A 15,083-nucleotide genomic window follows, 5' to 3' on the forward strand; every position below is an offset into this window, starting at 1 on the left:
TGATGTCTCATAGACAGATGGTGGCGTTTTGGTGTAACAGATCAGATCAGTTTACTTCCAACGCAATTATGATAAACTCAGCTAACAATACTCTCTTTATTAAAAAATAATCCATTAATTATAAACATAACAGATTACAGCGTCCCATCCCCCCCCCCCCCCCCCCCCCACTGACCTTTGTTATTGAAAATTAGACAGTGAGTTAAAGCTCCCTTACCTGAGTGACATTACAGTTGTTGTCTCAATAGGTTCCAAGAGGATAACAATTCCTGGTGATCCTCGTGAAGATATGTGCCTATTGGTTCGTCGCTGCCTAGTCCTGGCTTTGACAATTCTTTGTATTTTGCCTTCTTACGTATATATATATATATATATATATATGTATATATATATTTTTTAAACATTTTTGATGCTTTGCATTTTCTCCAGAATCAGGTGAGACAACATCCCAGGTGAGACAACATCCCACATGATTGAGGTATTGAAGGTCCTGAAGGCTAATTCTTGACTTGTCATGTGGACTATGCATGCTATTCTGATGGATGTTCCAGGTGAGCTATAACCTACCAGTCTAGTCATGGTATCTGTCTGGTGAATTATAACCTACCAGTCTAGTCATGGTATCTGTCTGGTGAATTATAACCTAACAGTCTAGTCATGGTATCTACCTGGTGAATTATAACCTACCAGTCTAGTCATGGTATCTGTCTGGTGAATTATAACCTACCAGTCTAGTCATGGTATCTATCTGGTGAATTATAACCTACCAGTCTAGTCATGGTATCTATCTGGTGAATTATAACCTACCAGTCTAGTCATGGTATCTATCTGGTGAATTATAACCTACCAGTCTAGTCATGGTATCTGTCTGGTGAATTATAACCTACCAGTCTAGTCATGGTATCTGTCTGGTGAATTATAACCTACCAGTCTAGTCATGGTATCTGTCTGGTGAATTATAACCTACCAGTCTAGTCATGGTATCTGTCTGGTGAATTATAACCTACCAGCTATAAGCATTACCGATGGCCTCTGTTGAATCTGTAATGTTATTCCTGCCCAGCCATAGCTATGCTGATAGAACCAGGTGAGACATGAACCAGGTGAGATGTGAACCAGGTGAGACGTGAACCAGGTGAGACGTGAACCAGGTGAGACATGAACCAGGTGAGACGTGAACCAGGTGAGACGTGAAACAGGTGAGACGTGAACCAGGTGAGACATGAACCAGGTGACACATGACCTCGTCCCCAGGCTCAGAGCGAGATGGCTGGTGGATTTGATTTATTTTTATTTATTTAACCAGAAGGGCTGATTGAGATTTGAAATCTCTTTTTCAAGAGTGTCCTGGTGAAGATAGGCAGCACCAAGTCATTACACAATTACAGACAGACAACATCAACAACTACAGATAACCTGGTAAAAAAAACTGAATTCACAAGAGTATAACAAAATCATAACACAGCTAATTAAAAACATTGACAGGTCAGGGAATCAGCCTCAAAAACACCAATCAGGACAAATTCTTCCAGTTTAAAAGTATTTTGTAAGGCGTTCCAAGCTGATGGCGCAGAGTACATAAAAGCCCTTTTACCAAATTCAGTCCGGACATTTTTTCATCAGGATAAAGTCCTGCGAACGAAGAGAGTACCAACCACATTTCTGAACAATAAAAATGCCCAAATAAAATGGTAGTAAACCCAAAATGGCTTTATAAATAAAAGTATACCAGTGACTGAGCCTACGAGTGACTAGAGAAGGCCAGCCAACCCTGGTATACAAAGTGCAGTGGTGCGTAAGGGTTTTGCAGTTTAAAATCAATCTCAAAGCACCATGGTAAAGGGTGTCAATTGATCTGAAACACTGAGCAGAAGCATTCATATATAAAATATCCCCATAGTCTAGTAAAGGCATAAATGTAGCTGATACTAGCCTCCTTCTGGCTTCAAAAGAAAAACAGGCCTTATTCCTGAAATAAAATCCCAACTTCAGCTTCAATTGTTTTGTAAGTTGTTGAATATGCAATTTAAAAGAGAGGCTGTCATCAATTAAAATTCCAAGATATTTATATGAGGTTACAGCCTCCATCGCATTGCCCTGACAGGTAGTAATAGGTGAAAGGTTCAGAGGTCTATTTCTTGCTTTAGAAAACACCATTAGTTTAGTTTTGTCGGTATTGAAGAAAAGCTTAAATTGTTGAACAATATAAAAAGCAGTTTGCAAGTTCTGGAAAGCTTTTGTAAGAGACGAGGCACAACAATAAATAACAGTATCATCAGCATAAAAGTGAAATTCCGCATTTTGCACATTTTTGCCTAAATTACTTATATAAATAGTGAATAAGAGGGGACGAAGTACAGAGCCCATTACACACCATTACATGCAGATAATTTAACAGACATGAGCCCATCAAATTGAGTGCACTGAGTTCTATCAGACAGATATTTAGCAAACCATGCAACCGCATGCTCTGAAAGATCTACACGACAATCTCTGCCTTAGTATAGCATGATCAACTGTATCAAAAGCCTTAGAGAGATCACTACAAAGTGAGACACAGTGGTGTTTTTTGTCAAGGGCTTCAGTGATATCATTTAAAACCTTCATGGCTGCTGTAATTGTGCTATGCTTCTTCCTGAAGCCCGATTGGTACATTGATAAAATAGAGTTAGTATATAAAAACTCTTTTAGCTGTTCACTCACAAGGGTTTCAAGTATTTTCACCAGGGGTGACAGCTTTGAAATTGGCCTATAATTATTTAAAAGAGTTGGATTTCCCCCTTTTAAAAGTGGTAGGACAAATGCTGATTTCCAGATCTTTGGAATTCCATTACATTCCAGGGTTAGATTGAACAGATATGTAAGTGGTTCAGCTATGAAATCAGCTACCAGATTTAAAAAGCAGGGATCCAAAAGATCAGGACCTGCAGGCTTTCTCTGATCTAAGGATTTCAGGGCTTTATGTACCACCTGCACTGAGAATGGCACAAAGCTGAAAGTTTGACCAGCTCTCACTGGTTCATCAACACAGGGTTGTACAGAGACAGAGGACACTGAATCAAACAGCCTACCAGATGATACAAAGTGCTCATTGAAACAAATCAGCATTTCAGTTTTGTCATATACATCAACAGAGTCCTTCAAAACACATGACGGTAATTCAGTAACATTACTGTTACCAGACATAGACTTAATAGCCTTCCTAAACTGTCTAGGGTCATTCAGGTTATCAGTGGTAACAGACATAAAATATTCAGACTTGGTCTTCCTGAGAAGACAAGAACACTTGTTTCATAACGGCCTAAAAATAAGCCAATCAGCATCAGAACATGATGTCCTTGCTTCAGCCCAGGCTAGATTACGGCCGTGAATAATACAAAACAGCTCAGAAGAAAACCATGAATTATCCCTCCCTTTAACTCTGAACATGTGGAATGGGGCATGTTTGTTTACTATTTGGAGAAAACCATGGATTATCCCTCCCTTTAACTCTGAACCTGTGGAATGGGGCATGTTTGTTTACTATTTGGAGAAAACCATGGATGATCCCTCCCTTTAACTCTGAACCTGTGGAATGGGGCATGTTTGTTTACTATTTAGAGAAAAACATGGATTATCCCTCCCTTTAACTCTGGACCTGTGGAATGGGGCATGTTTGTTTACTATTTGGGGAAAAAAACATCATGAAAGAATTTCCAGGCAGTTTCCACATCAGGAATAAGATCAATCTTAAACAAATCATGAAAGAAAGAGTGCTCATTAAAACTCTTAACATTTCTCTCATGAATAAAGTGTGGGTTTGTCTTAGGAACCTTAGTATTTCTAACAACAACAGCACAATGGGTCACTTAAATCATTACAGAAAACACCAACTGCATAATATTTATGTGGAACATTTGTCAATATCAAATCAATCAGGGTAGTTTTCTCTGGACGTTTGAGATTTGAGATCAGATTAGCTGAGGCATAACCTGTCACAGCCTGCTCACCTCAAAACCAGAATGACAAGAAAGTAATCCTGCTACCACAGTAAACCAACATTGAGTAATGCCTTTTTTAGTGCATTAGGCCTATTTGTTGGTTCTCTAGTTCACCAATATCAGCATATGTCTAAAAGTAAACTGACCTCTGTCTTTCAGCTCGTTTGTCCTCAATATACCTGCAACTGCCTGTCACAATGCCAGTATAACGGCCGTGTTAATTGTGTGACGGCTTCAGCGTGTTTGTCTGTGTATTTATTAAGTGTGTAGGTCCATACAGTGTATGTCGGTGGTACTCATCGCGCGGCCCGCAGTCTGTATGTGGCCCGCGAGCCCTTAAATTCCGGCTCGCAGTAATACAATAACAATGATACAATTTCAATTCAATGCTTTAAAATAGTTTCAAAATAGAATCCGCACTCTGTTCATACCTGACAGACAGTTTGTTAATTTCACAAAACTCCGAGCACTCACCACATACAACCCAGACATACTGCAACATTTTAGCTATGATGCATTTGTGCGTGTGTTGGAAGAGTTGAAGATGGAGTTTGAGTCAAGATTCAAGGATATCTTGGAGTACAAAGAGTTTTTCAACTTCATTGAGAACCCCTTTCATGTGCCAGTGTCATCCCTGACCCCTAGTCATCACAGCCCTTTGTCCTGACCGTGCTGGAATAGAGAGTGAGATAGTGGAACTGCGGGCAAATGACACATTGCAAGGTGAACTAAGATCAGGTGTTACCCATTTCTGGAGCAGTGTGCGCAAAAGGTGACATCATTTTTTGTCAGCACTTATTCACGTGAAGAAACGTTTTCAAAACATGTTTTATTTAACCAGGTAAGTCAATTAAAAACAGATTATTATTTAAAATGACGGCCTACCCCGACGACACTAGGCCAATTGTTCAAGCGCCCTATGGGACTCCCGATCAAGGCTGGTTGTGATACAGCCCAGGATTGAACCAGGGTCTGTAGTGACACCTCTAGCACTGCGATGCAGTGCCTTAGACCGCTGTGCCACTCGGGAGCACAACAATGAACATTGTGAAACAAAAGCAGAGAAACAGACTGACCTGGATTGCCTCACAAGGATGGCAACAACAGACTATGCATTTAGAATGAGTTATATTTCGCTCATCCAACTGCTGAGGTGACCCTTAATATGGGTTTTATACATGCGACGTAGCCTATTTGATGTGTGTATGTATATACGTGTGATGTGCTGTACATCAAATCAATTACATGTGCTCTGTGGCTCTGACGTTGCTCTCAAATTGATAATGGATCATATTGGAAGGAAAAGTACTACAAATTAAAGATCTGTGAGGTCCACTGAATGATTGTCTCAACCCAAAGTGGCTCCTACTTACAAAAAAAAAAAAGGTGCGTAACACTGGTAAATATGCACGAGGCATATATAGCCAATGAGAGAAAGCCCATCTAGCTAGTAACATAAGCATTTCGCTGCACCTGCTGTAACACCTGCAAATCTGTGTTACGCGACCAAACAACTTTGATTTGATCTAACAAAACAGGGATGATGATCCTAAGTTCTGGATTCATAAAACGTTGAAATCGTCACAGATGCTCAATGGAAGAAAAAAAAGAAGCCATAAAATTCACTTCCATAGCTGAGCGAGTGTTTTCTGTTATTGTTCTGTCATACGGCCCTCAGAGTAAGACAGTATTGTAGCATTGACAAATCTCCCACGTGTTTTCCCAGTCCTTTATTAAGTGGTATACCGGTATGTGTCATGGGTCGGTGATGTGTCATGGGTCGGTGATGTGGAAAAGGGAAACTAGGTGAGGGAAGTAGTCGCTATTCTAGTACCTCTTTCACAACTATAGGAGCATAGAAATAGAATGAATAGAACAGGCTTGGAAGCTCTAACCCTGGTAATATGACCGGTAACCTCATGGGTACACTCTCAGACACTTCTATGATTGCCCCCATTGAGAAGTAACCACTAGTACCTATTTCAGAACAATAGGGCTGTGTCTCATTACATCCAACTTTTTCCCTACTTAGGGCCCGATTCCGATTTAGATATTGATACCTTTCCTACACACACCTTTCCTACACACGCCTTCCTACAAAAGCCTTTCATTCAAACGCCTTTCCTACACACACCTTTCCTACACAAGCCTTTCCTACACACACCTTTCCTACACAAGCCTTTCCTACACACACCTTTCTTACACACGCCTTTCCTACACAAGCCTTTCCTACACACGCCTTTCTTACACACGCCTTTCCTTCACAAGCCTTTCCTACACACGCCTTTCCTACACAAGCCTTTCCTACACAAGCCTTTCCTACACAAGCCTTTCCTACACAAGCCTTTCCTACACACGCCTTTTCTTCACACGCCTTTCCTACACACGCCTTTCCTACACACGCCTTTCCTACACACGCCTTTCCTACATACGCCTTTCCTACACACGCCTTTCCTACACACGCCTTTCCTACACAAGCCTTTCCTACACACGCCTTTTCTTCACACGCCTTTCCTACACACGCCTTTCCTACACACGCCTTTCCTACACAAGCCTTTCCTACACAAGCCTTTCCTACACACGCCTTTTCTTCACAAGCCTTTCCTACACAAGCCTTTCCTACACAAGCCTTTCCTACACAAGCCTTTCCTATACACGCCTTTCCTACACAAGCCTTTCCTACACAAGCCTTTCCTACACACGCCTTTCCTATAAAAGCCTTTCTTACACAAGCCTTTCCTACACAAGCCTTTCCTACACAAGCCTTTCCTACACAAGCCTTTCCTACACAAGCCTTTCCTACACACGCCTTTCCTACACAAGCCTTTCCTACACACGCCTTTCCTACACAAGCCTTTTCCTACACACGCCTTTCCTACACACGCCTTTCCTACACACGCCTTTCCTACACAAGCCTTTCCTACACAAGCCTTTCCTACACAAGCCTTTCCTACACACGCCTTTCCTACACACGCCTTTTCTTCACACGCCTTTCCTACACACGCCTTTCCTACACAAGCCTTTCCTACACACGCCTTTCCTACACACGCCTTTCCTACACAAGCCTTTCCTACACACGCCTTTCCTACACACGCCTTTCCTACACACGCCTTTCCTACACACGCCTTTCCTACACACGCCTTTCCTACACACGCCTTTCCTACACAAGCCTTTCCTACACACGCCTTTTCTTCACACGCCTTTCCTACACACGCCTTTCCTACACACGCCTTTCCTACACAAGCCTTTCCTACACAAGCCTTTCCTACACACGCCTTTTCTTCACAAGCCTTTCCTACACACGCCTTTCCTATAAAAGCCTTTCTTACACAAGCCTTTCCTACACAAGCCTTTCCTACACAAGCCTTTCCTACACAAGCCTTTCCTACACAAGCCTTTCCTACACACGCCTTTCCTACACAAGCCTTTCCTACACACGCCTTTCCTACACACGCCTTTCCTACACACGCCTTTCCTACATACGCCTTTCCTACACACGCCTTTCCTACACACGCCTTTCCTACACACGCCTTTCCTACACACGCCTTTCCTACACACGCCTTGTGTGTCTACAGATACACCATATTAATGAAGGTGTATCTGTAGACACACCTCCTCCACACCTTCATTTCTTTGATCTCCCCTCCAACCGAATAGCGGGTAAATAGTATTCTTTTCTCATGCTTAAATTCAAGGTCAGAATACGCATAGAGAGAAAAGAGCATTAAAAGGGAATTACGTTCCATATACTCGCCCTTAACCCGGGTCGGAATCTGCCCCTTAGTGCCCTACTGAAGACCATGGCCCATTGGGCTACAGTCAAAAGTAGTGCACTATATTGGGTTATAGGGAGCCATTTGGAACACTGACTAGGAGTTGCCTAATTAAGCAACCAGGCACCTCGGGGGGGTTGTGGTATATGGCCAATATACCACGGCTAACGGATGTTTTAAGTACGACGCAACGTGGAGTGCCTGGACACTGCCCTTAGCCGCGGTATATTGGCCATATACCACAAACCCCCGAGGTGCCTTATTGCTATTATAAACTGGTTACCAATGTAATTAGAGCAGTAAAAATAAAATGTTTTGTCATACCAGTGGTATACGGTGGTCTGAAATACCATGGCTGTCAGCCAATCAGCATTCAGAGCTTGAACCCCCCCCAGTTTATAATTGTGAATACTCTCCCTCTATTGTACTCACAGCTGGGTTGACACTGTTTAACTGCACCATATTTACATTGTGAACGTAACTACCGACCATCTGTTCAGAGAGTTTCTGATAGATGGGGAGGATATAAATCGGTTCATTGCGGTAAGGTTATATGTCCTTTACTGAGTGACTGTAACATTACAAAACAAAACACACAATTTGTGCAAGTACTGTAGCACGAATTTTGTGTCTTATTATGAGGGGATTCAAACGAAAGGCTCTGGGATGGCCTGGGGATGCCATGTTGTGTAGGAAACTATACAGATGACTGTGCTCAGACCATCTGAGTAAAACCACATGGTGAAACTAAACCCATTATCAACTGAAGGACCACTGACTGACCACTGTGTAAAGGTCAAATTACTTCTGAACCCCATGAACACAGAACAACACACAAACTACATATTTTCAAATATATATTTTTTATTATTAAAGATAATATATTAAAAAAAATTGACGTGAATGCAAAAGCTGATAATAAATTAAACGCTCTGTTTGCAGACACTGGGGAAGGAGGAGAGGAAGGGGGGGGGGGGGGTCATCCTCAGCAGGCCATCTGTTAAGAGGAGGGGGGGGGGGGGGGGCAGCAGGAGGGAGTGGGGTTGGAGGGGGTACCCTAGCTTCCACTGGGACGTCTGTCCTAAAGACAGCTGAACCAAATCCCACTGCACCAGCTGTGGGGAATTAAGGCTAGAATAACCAATGGGGAAGAAGACAGGACCCCTGGAGCAGTTTCACTGCTTATCAACAATAAAGGCTGTCTTGTCAGAGTCAGACACACATGGACGCATAGTGGGTTCTCCAAACGCACGTCCTAAATGCCACCCTATTCTCTATATAGTGCACTACTTTTAACCAGAGCCCTATGCCCCCCTATTCCCTATATAGTGCACTACTTTTAACCAGAGCCCTATGCCACCCTATTCCCTATATAGTGCACTACTTTAGACCAGAACCCACAGGGACTAGGGTGCCATATTGGATACACACCTGACTGTCTCTGAGCTGTTCTTAACCGTGTTGCATCGTTGACTGTGGGTGTCAACTGGTGATCTACACGTCATTGTTCAAAAGATGCAGATTATTCATATCAGAGAGGAACTGTAAACACTCCGCTGTTGATACAGTACACGTACATCCCTGCGTCTAGCGCGTGACACACCTAATAAGTGTCAGCAGTTGGAAGCCTGCGCCAAGATTTCATCTCCCTGTTGGGGGAAACACAAAATACATACCGTTAGTGCACATAGCCATGCTCACAAATAAATTAACAATCCAAGTGAAGATCAAATTAATATATTCAAAATGTCATAGTTTCACTTTTGCGTTCGATCATCATAAATGTAATAACACAAGGTTAATATGGCCGGAACAGAAAAAAGGAAAAAAAAGGTGGAAAGGTGAATTATTTTGTGAAATATAATTAATGGATATTTTTTGTAGGAGTTGATATATTTTTTGTTATGGTAAATCAAGTCTGACATTTTAAAGTGGAAATTACAAACTTTAGAAGCTTTTTTAAAGCTTGAATAGACAAAAAAGTTTGCATTTTCCTGCAGTGCAGGAAAATGATCAGCAAAAAGAGGGTGATCAAATTAAGATCCTACATCTGTAGACCAGAGCTTCTGGTCTAAAGTAGTGCACTATATATAGGGAATAGGGTTCCATAGGGTTCTGGTCTAAAGTAGTGCACTATATAGGGAATAGGGTTCCATAGGGTTCTGGTCTAAAGTAGTGCACTATATAGGGAATAGGGTTCCATAGGGTTCTGGTCTAAAGTAGTGCACTATATAGGGAATAGGGTTCCATAGGGTTCTGGTCTAAAGTAGTGCACTACATAAGGAGTAGGGTGCCATTTGGGATGCGTTCCCAACAATAAAGCAGATGATCCAACACAAGGTGAGGATTACTTACACGTTGGCACAACCAGGCACAATACTCTCTTGATGCTGTGGTTTTGTCAGACTGAATTTCCTGAGGAAGGCCGGAAATTTCAGCATTTTTCTGGAGCGCTTCGACGTAGGGCTAAGAGGATGAAGGGGAGAGACAGAGAGAGACAGAGAGAGAGACAGAGAGAGAGAGAGAGAGAGAGAGAGAGAGAGAGAGAGAGAGAGAGAGAGAGAGAGAGAGAGAGAGAGAGAGAGAGAGAGAGAGAGAGACAGAGAGACAGAGAGACAGAGAGAGAGAGAGATTTGGTGAGTAACAGGAACAGACCAAAGACAGTGGAGGAAGTGCAGTCATGTTAGGTATTTGCTGTTAGGACATTGTTTGTGGTTGAAGCAGTATTATTGTTATGCAGTGTCTATTATTGTGTCATCACGGTACTGTTTGCAGCCTGGATACTGGTCACCATCTATGGGCAAACAAACAAATGTGTTTCTAAATATCCAGACTCCTCTATTATGACACTGAGGATAGGGGCATGCTGGTACGGAGGATAAGCATGAGGAATTTCAAGATTTAAGTGAACAGAGGTGTGTGTGTGTGTGTGTGTGTGTGTGTGTGTGTGTGTGTGTGTGTGTGTGTGTGTGTGTGTGTGTGTGTGTGTGTGTGTGTGTGTGTGTGTGTGTGTGTGTGTGTGTGTGTGTGTGTGTGTGTGTTTATGTTTTTGCAGATAATACTATTCTACAGTTCACTAGTTTACTACAGAATTATATAGTAAATTCTGTGGTATTCTACAGTATTGTGGTATTCTGTGGTATTCTATTGTAAGTACGGTGGTATTCTATGGTAGGTGTTGTAGTATTCTATAGTAAACTGCAGTATTCTATAGCAAACTGTAGTATTCTATAGTAAACTGCAGTATTCTATGGTAAGTGTTGTAGTATTCTATAATAAACTGTAGTATTCTATAGTAAGTACTGTTGTATTCTATAGTAAACTGTAGTATTCTATAATAAGTACTGTAGTATTCTATAGTAAGTACTGTAGTACTCTATAGTAAACTGTAGTATTCAATAGTAAACTATAGTATTCTATAGTAAGTACTGTAGTATTCTATAGTAAACTGTGGTATTCCATGGTAAGTACTGTAGTATTCTATAGTAAACTGTAGTATTCTATAGTAAACTATAGTATTGTATAGTAGGTACTGTAGTATTCTATAGTAAGTACTGTAGTATTCTATAGTAAACTATAGTATTCTACAGTAAGTACTGTAGTATTCTATAGTAAACTGTAGTATTCTATAATAAGTACTGTAGTATTCTATAGTAAGTACTGTAGTACTCTATAGTAAACTGTAGTATTCAATAGTAAACTATAGTATTCTATAGTAAGTACTGTAGTATTCTATAGTAAACTGTGGTATTCCATGGTAAGTACTGTAGTATTCTATAGTAAACTATAGTATTGTATAGTAGGTACTGTAGTATTCTATAGTAAGTACTGTAGTATTCTATAGTAAACTATAGTATTCTACAGTAAGTACTGTAGTATTCTATAGTAAACTGTAGTATTCTATAGTAAGTACTGTAGTATTCTATAGTAAGTACTGAAGTATCCTATAGTAAGTACTGTAGTATTCTATAGTAAACTGTAGTATTCTATAATAAACTATAGTATTCTATAGTAAGTACTGTAGTATTCTATAGTAAACTGTAGTATTCAATAGTAAACTATTGTGGGCTATAGTAAGTACTGTAGTATTCTATAGTAAGTACTGCAGTATTCTATAGTAAAGTGTGGTATTCTATGGTAAGTACTGTAGTATTTTATAGTAAATCTGTAGTATTCTGTAGTATTCTATAGTATTTTATAGTAGGTACTGTAGTATTCTATAGTAAGTACTGTAGTATTCTATAGTAAACTGTAGTATTCTATAATAAACTATAGTATTCTATAGTAAGTACTGTAGTATTCTATAGTAAACTGTAGTATTCAATAGTAAACTATTGTGGGCTATAGTAAGTACTGTAGTATTCTATAGTAAGTACTGCAGTATTCTATAGTAAAGTGTGGTATTCTATGGTAAGTACTGTAGTATTTTATAGTAAATCTGTAGTATTCTGTAGTATTCTATAGTATTTTATAGTAGGTACTGTAGTATTCTATAGTAAGTACTGTAGTATTCTATAGTAAACTGTAGTATTCTATAGTAAGTACTGTAGTATTCTATAGTAAACTGTAGTATTCTATAGTAAACTATCGTATTTTATAGTAGGTACTGTAGTATTCTATAGTAAACTGTAGTATTCTATAGTAAGTACTGTAGTATTCTATAGTAAACTGTAGTAAACTGTAGTAGTAAACTGTTGTATTTTTTAATGTGGGTCAAGTGAAGAAGGCTCACCATTCTGCCTGTGAGGAGGCCTGTGTCTGTCTGTTAGCCTCCACTCTCTCCTCCTCTTCTTCCTTCACCTCCTCTTCTTCCTTCTCCTCCTCCTCCTCTTCTTTGCTCTCAGGTATGTAGTCCCAGAGGCGTGAGTTGACCCACAGCGCCTCCTGAAGGCTGAGGCCGCGCCCTACACAGGTGGTCTGGCGGCACAGCGGGCAGCACACGGTGAGCATGTCACTCTTGGGCAGGGACATGGTCTCTAAGCAGGTGGCACAGAAGGTGTGTCTACAGTGGAGCACCCGGGGGATCCGGTCCTGACGGGAGTAGGGCTGATAACACACCCCACACTCCCTGTCCTCACACAGAACCATGGCCGGGCCGGACAGCGATAGCTGGACCTGGACTGGAAGAGCCTGGGTGAAGCAGCAAGACTATAGCACTGGGTTGGCAGGCCTACCTGGCTGGAGGAATGGAGGCCACGAAGGCTTATCTGGAGGTGACTAGGCAATAGGCCTGACAAGGATACCTGGACCTGAGAAAGCCTGGTCTGGAGGGGCCTGGGTATAGGCTGCAGAGACTAGAGCACTGGGTAGCAGGGCTGGACCACGAGATACTGGAAATCTAACTAGATACTGGACACCTAACTAGATACTGGACACCTAACTAGGCAGGTATTAAACTAGGTGGGGAGAAGACACCGATTACCTGGCTGGATGGGGCTGTCTGTCTGTCTGTCTGTCTGTGTGTCTGTCTGTCTGTCTGTGTGTCTGTCTGTCTGTGTGTCTGTCTGTCTGTCTGTCTGTCTGTGTGAGAGGAAGAGGAGTCGATGGGGATATGGAGGTACTGCTGGGCCAGCAGAAATTGGGCCAATGATTATTGTGTCCCAGTTTATTTATTTTGTTTTGCAGTTCTTCTCTGTTCTTCTCTCTGTGGTTAAAAATATTCCAATACAGCTGTATCAGTCATTATATCCTTTACATTCAGAGATATACAAAATGAGTGACATACATTAAAAGTGTGTATGTCCATAAACAGTTACAATACGTTTTAGGTTAACTGGTTTAAGAAGTGGTCACTCTCACATAAAACGTTAGTTATTTACAAGTTCTCGCTAATACATTTTCAAGGTTTGATCTTCAAAATTCAATTAGCTAATTAATTGTTACAAAACAAATATATCATGACCATTTCTGTTCAAAATGAACATCACACAATAAGATTAAACTTCTAAATCAATAAAAAGGTTACTTTTAAAATCAAACGTACTTACAGTAAATTATGGAGGAATATTCCAGGAGGTTAAAGTGATGATCTTGTAGTTGTTATATGATAGAGAGATAGAAACAGAAAGACAGACTCTACTGCCTGACTCCTTTTCAGAGTGTCTGTGTGTTGAGGGGGCAGTTTTGGGTTGTCTCTTTTCTAAGGGCAGGCCCAACCGGCACAGCAGCTGTGGTAGCCAGGGGATGGCCTGCCTGCCTGCCTGCCTGTGTGAAGGTTTACTAGCAGCCCGGAGGGGAGGAGGGGTGACTGGGCTCAAAGCTGTCTGACTGGCTGGGAGCTCACTTCCTTTGTTTAGGGTGCCTGACAGTGGGTGGTGGAGGGGGAGGGAAACCTTTTTGAGTGCAATACTTACTGTTAAATTCTAATCGTTTTTGTGGTTGTTGTTTTGTGTTTTTAATTGTTTATTAGTCTTGCTTTGGTAATGTAAACATATGTTTCCCATTCCAATAAAGCCCATTTCAATTGAAAGAGAGAGATTATTTCACCACTATGGCCTATTAATTGCTTTACCTCCCTAATCTTACTACATTCGCACACACTGTATATAGATTTTTCTATTGTGTTATTGACTGTACGTTTGTTAATCCCATGTGTTGTTTGTGTCGCACTGCTTTGCTTGATCTTGGCCAGGTTGCAGTTGTAAATGAGAACTTGTTCTCAACTGGCCTAGCTGGTTAAATAAAGGTAAAATAAAAAAATAAAAAATGCAGTTCTTCTCTGTTCTTCTCTCTGTGGTTAAAAATATTCCGATACAGCTGTATCAGTCTTTATATCCTTTACATCGTTTGAGATGAACGCATGAGTCGGATTTATGTCGTATCGGGACTGAAAAAGCAGGGCTCGTCCGGGATTTGAACCCGGGACCTCTCGCACCCAAAGCGAGAATCATACCCCTAGACCAACGAGCCACGATACAACAATGAGAACATTTTACAACATATAGATAGCTATACTTATAATATATATTAAGCCTGCTTGGATACCACATAAGGCACGGATTGGATACCACAAATGGCACTATTAAACAACATCCGTCACGGGGAACGCATAGTTAACGTCATTTGGATTCAGCAAACGTTAAAGTAAAAAAGGAGGGCTCGTCCGGGATTTGAACCCGGGACCTCTCGCACCCGAAGCGAGAATCATACCCCTAGACCAACGAGCCACGTGCACTGGCAGGTGACATTTTACGTTATAAATTACTACAATACAACAAACCAATATTCTAAATCTACAATTCCGAGTATATAAAGTATTTATAATGCGCCAGGTAACTAGCAAATTACATGTTGCATTGCTTGTTTGAGGATGGACTAATGTGTTACCGAA

The 15,083-nt window shown here is 41.1% G+C and overlaps 1 protein-coding gene and 2 non-coding genes across 3 annotated transcripts; all 3 read right to left on the reverse strand.

Annotated features, from left to right (window-relative positions):
* Positions 1-10,104: 10,104 nt before the first annotated feature.
* On the reverse strand, positions 10,105-12,841 carry im:7152348 (uncharacterized protein LOC559250 homolog). Its single transcript, XM_039000706.1, has 2 exons — positions 12,563-12,841; positions 10,105-10,206 (listed from the first exon to the last, which is right to left on the reverse strand). The coding sequence occupies exons 1-2, from the start codon at positions 12,839-12,841 to the stop codon at positions 10,105-10,107; spliced, it is 381 nt and encodes a 126-aa protein (XP_038856634.1).
* Positions 12,842-14,590: 1,749 nt separating this feature from the next.
* trnap-ugg lies at positions 14,591-14,662 on the reverse strand. The gene has a single exon. It is a non-coding gene; the product is annotated as a tRNA-Pro (tRNA).
* A 185-nt stretch (positions 14,663-14,847) lies between these two features.
* Positions 14,848-14,919, reverse strand: trnap-cgg. The gene has a single exon. It is a non-coding gene; the product is annotated as a tRNA-Pro (tRNA).
* Positions 14,920-15,083: the final 164 nt, after the last annotated feature.

The sequence above is a fragment of the Salvelinus namaycush genome, chromosome 9 (assembly GCF_016432855.1).
Source record: "Salvelinus namaycush isolate Seneca chromosome 9, SaNama_1.0, whole genome shotgun sequence".
NCBI classification, from domain to species: Eukaryota; Metazoa; Chordata; class Actinopteri; order Salmoniformes; family Salmonidae; genus Salvelinus; species Salvelinus namaycush.

What these genes read in the sequence shown, in the direction of transcription:
- im:7152348 (XM_039000706.1), bottom strand. Translation starts at nt 12,841, where the DNA reads ATGGTTCTGTGTGAGGACAGGGAGTGTGGGGTGTGTTATCAGCCCTAC. An exon ending in AGGAGGAGGAGGAGAAGGAA is followed by an intron (nt 10,207 to 12,562) that starts GAAGAGGAGGTG and finishes CCTACGTCGAAG; the next exon opens with CGCTCCAGAAAAATGCTGAA.